This window comes from Chrysochloris asiatica, unplaced genomic scaffold, assembly GCF_000296735.1.
Source record: "Chrysochloris asiatica unplaced genomic scaffold, ChrAsi1.0 scaffold00017, whole genome shotgun sequence".
In the NCBI taxonomy this organism is placed as follows: Eukaryota; Metazoa; Chordata; class Mammalia; order Afrosoricida; family Chrysochloridae; genus Chrysochloris; species Chrysochloris asiatica.
This window is the reverse complement of record NW_006408535.1, coordinates 30,954,580-30,957,652: the sequence shown is the minus strand read 5'-3', so window position 1 is coordinate 30,957,652 and position 3,073 is coordinate 30,954,580. Positions and strand designations below refer to the sequence as shown.

The window sequence follows — 3,073 nt, the reverse complement described above, 5'->3', positions numbered from 1 at the left end:
TATATATTTAGAGCTGTGGTTTTCTGTAAATATTAGAGATTTGTTCCTTGTCTGATATGTCACTGCAAAAAATTTCCCCCCAGTTTATGGACTCTCTTTTGGAAAAATATTTTGATGCACATAAGTGATTAGTTTTTAGGAGATCCCAGTTACCCTATTTTTTACTGTTTGTGTGTTTTTATTTATGTTTGACAGTGTATTTATACCATGCATCGAAGCCCTTTAGTTTGTCCCTATTTTTTCACTAATAATCTGTGGTGCTGCAGGTTAATGCACTGGACTGCAAGGTCGTTTTGAACTGCAGGGTTGGTGGTTCAAGCTCACCAGCTGTCTCCACAGTATTTAACAGCAACAACAATCTCTATAGCTCTAGTCTTTACATTTAGGTCTTTAATCCATATTGCGGTTGCTTTTGTATATGATGTGAGATATGGGTCTTGTTTAATTTTTCTGAAAATGGATTTCCAACTTTGCAAGCATCATTTGTTGAAGAAGTCATCTCTTCTCATTGAATGGAGTTTGGCCGTTTGTCAAAGATCAGCTGACAGTATGTGGATGAATGTACTTCTGGGTTCTCAATTCTGTTCCATTGGTTTGATGTATCTGTCCCAGGCTGTTTTGAATTCGCTGACTGTGCAGCAGGTTCGGAGACCCGGAAGTGAAAGGCCTCCTACTTAGTTCTTCTTTAGTGACACTTTGCTTACCAGGGACTCTTTCCTTTCTATATAAAGTTGGTGACAGGTTTTTCTAGCTCTTTAAAGAATGACATTGGAATCTGGATTGGCATGCATTATATTTATAAATGGCTTTTGGTAGCATTGACATTTTACAAAGTTTAGAGTCCTATCCATGAGTATCGTAGAATCTTCCAGTTTTGCAAGTTTCTTATAGAAGTGGTTTGTAGTTTTCTTTGCACAGGTCTTTTGTTTCTCTGGTTAGAGTTATTCCTAAGTATTTCATCTTTTGGGCTGCTGTTGTAAATGGTAATGTTTTCCTGGTTTCTTTTTCAGAGCAGGTGCCAGACCCAGAGAGGAGAAAATTCCGGGATTTCCCGCCAGCCATGGACCTCACGTAATGGGTGGATAAGGAATGAGATGGCAACACTCAACATTAGATGGAGCTCCTGTCAGGCTAGGTGTTGTCTTTTCTTGGTACCCAATCAGGAAGCAGTTGTGCAGACCCCAAAGCAGCTGGATATCAGGGCATTTCCGTGCCAGAGGAACGTCAAGAGTGACAGGTTCCTCCAGTCCAGGGCTGACCAGAATCAGCTCTGTAAGTCTGGAATAGGCCACATCTGGTTCCAGGGGCTTGGGTTTGGTGCTGCTAGCTCCCCACACACTTTGATGTGACTTCACCAGCCTGGAAAGCAGGAGCTTCCCTGGGAGTGTATTTGGATGGGGACAGGACACATCTCTCACCACCAGGGTAATCTGAGAATGTGAGGGTATGAGTAGAAAAGAAGAAGAAGAAAAAAAAAACCCTTTCTGACCAATAAGTAGTATACCTCTGTGCCACCTACTTCCATCTTGCCTTCAAAGTCACTGGTGAAAGTTCAAGATGGTCACAATCACAGCTGTTGTGGCGGCCAGTGTAGATGAGCAGTTTCTTTTCTGTTTTTTTTTTTTTTCCCTTCCCCACTGTTTCTCCTAGTGAGGGCCAGCACAGGGCTGGCCAAGGCAGACCATGCAGATCTGGAGCAGGGCCCACCCTAACAGGGTCAATGTGGACAGCTCTCCTATCCTTTAATGGGTCCCACAATCATGATAATCACCTCTGTGCAGCTCCAGTTACTGAAAGAGTGGGAGCTTGCCTGGGGGTATGCCCTGGAGGGGAGCACCAGGGGAGTGTGGGGAACAAGAAAATCTCACCATTGTCTCTGCAGGCCACAAGTATGTTTCTGCAAGCTGCCCACAAAAGCTCAAGATGGCTGCATCTAGCTGGTCATTGGCTCATCACCAAGCTCTCCTTATTTTGCTGTGGTGGCTCAGCATTCTCTCTCCCAGTAAGCATTCAATCCACTTCTCTATTGCTTCATTAGAAGCTCAGAGTTCCAGGACAAGAATCTGCATCAGTTTCATTTGGTTATCTGTATCTTTGTTATAGAGGGTCCCTACAGCCTTTCTGCCTACTCTGCCAAATTGTCACCTCCTTTTGTTCTTTAGCAGTCAAGAGATTTGATTATATATTTTCTTGAGCAAATTTGTTGTAAAGGACCTTTTTAAAGTGTTGAAAAGCAAAAGTGTCACTTTGAGGACTAAGGTGTGCCTAACATAAAGCTTGGCATTTTCAGTAGCCTTGTATGCTTACAAAAGCTGGACAATAAATAAAGAAGACTGAAGAAGAATAGATGCATTTGAATTATGGTGTTGGAAAAAAATACTGAAAATAGCATGGACTGCCAGAAGAACAAACAAACCTGTCTTGGAAGAAAATATAACTGGAAAGCTTCTTAGTAGTGAGGATGACAAGACTTTATTTCATGTACTGCAGACATGTTATGAGGAATGCCCAGTCTCTGGAGAAGGATAGCATGCTTGGTAAAGCAGAGGGTTAGCACAAAAATGGAAGACTTTCAACAAGATTGGGAGGATACAGTTGCTCCCAATGCTTTTAAACAACTGTGAGTATGGTGCAGGACTGGGCAGTATGTTGGGGACCTGCCTCGACATAGGTGTTTGGTTCACGAGGTGGGGATATCTGGCGGCGATAGGAATAGCAAAAGAGGAGTCACAAAGACGCAAAGAGAGAGACAAAGAGACACCCCGAAACCATAGCAGATCAGGCGTGTTGAACATATTAGCCATGAGGGCAGTAAGATCCCACATAGCAAACATCTTAGCTATGCGGGCAGTATGTTCCCTTTGCTAGCTGGTCATCCACGCATGCCTAGTCAGCCGTATAACACACCCTCCGGGCTGTAATGCACACCTGGTTCGACCTGCGCCTCCGTTTTATTTAGGGGAGGAGCCTTACACCAAGCTGGAGGGACTGAGACAAGGTACAGCTAACATACGTAATTTTCCAGACATTCAGGCAACTTTACATCGTAATTCACAGGTTCGAATCCCAGGCC

General features: G+C 43.6%; 1 protein-coding gene across 1 annotated transcript in view; it reads left to right on the top strand.

Moving 5' to 3' along the window:
• Window positions 1-3,073, top strand: part of LOC102824287 — an 18,237-nt gene that overhangs the window by 1,099 nt on the left and 14,065 nt on the right. Inside the window, exon 2 of the mRNA XM_006835537.1 lies at window positions 1,164-1,272. Within this exon, the coding sequence (XP_006835600.1) occupies window positions 1,164-1,272 (109 nt within the window). The remainder of the gene's footprint in view (window positions 1-1,163; window positions 1,273-3,073) is intronic.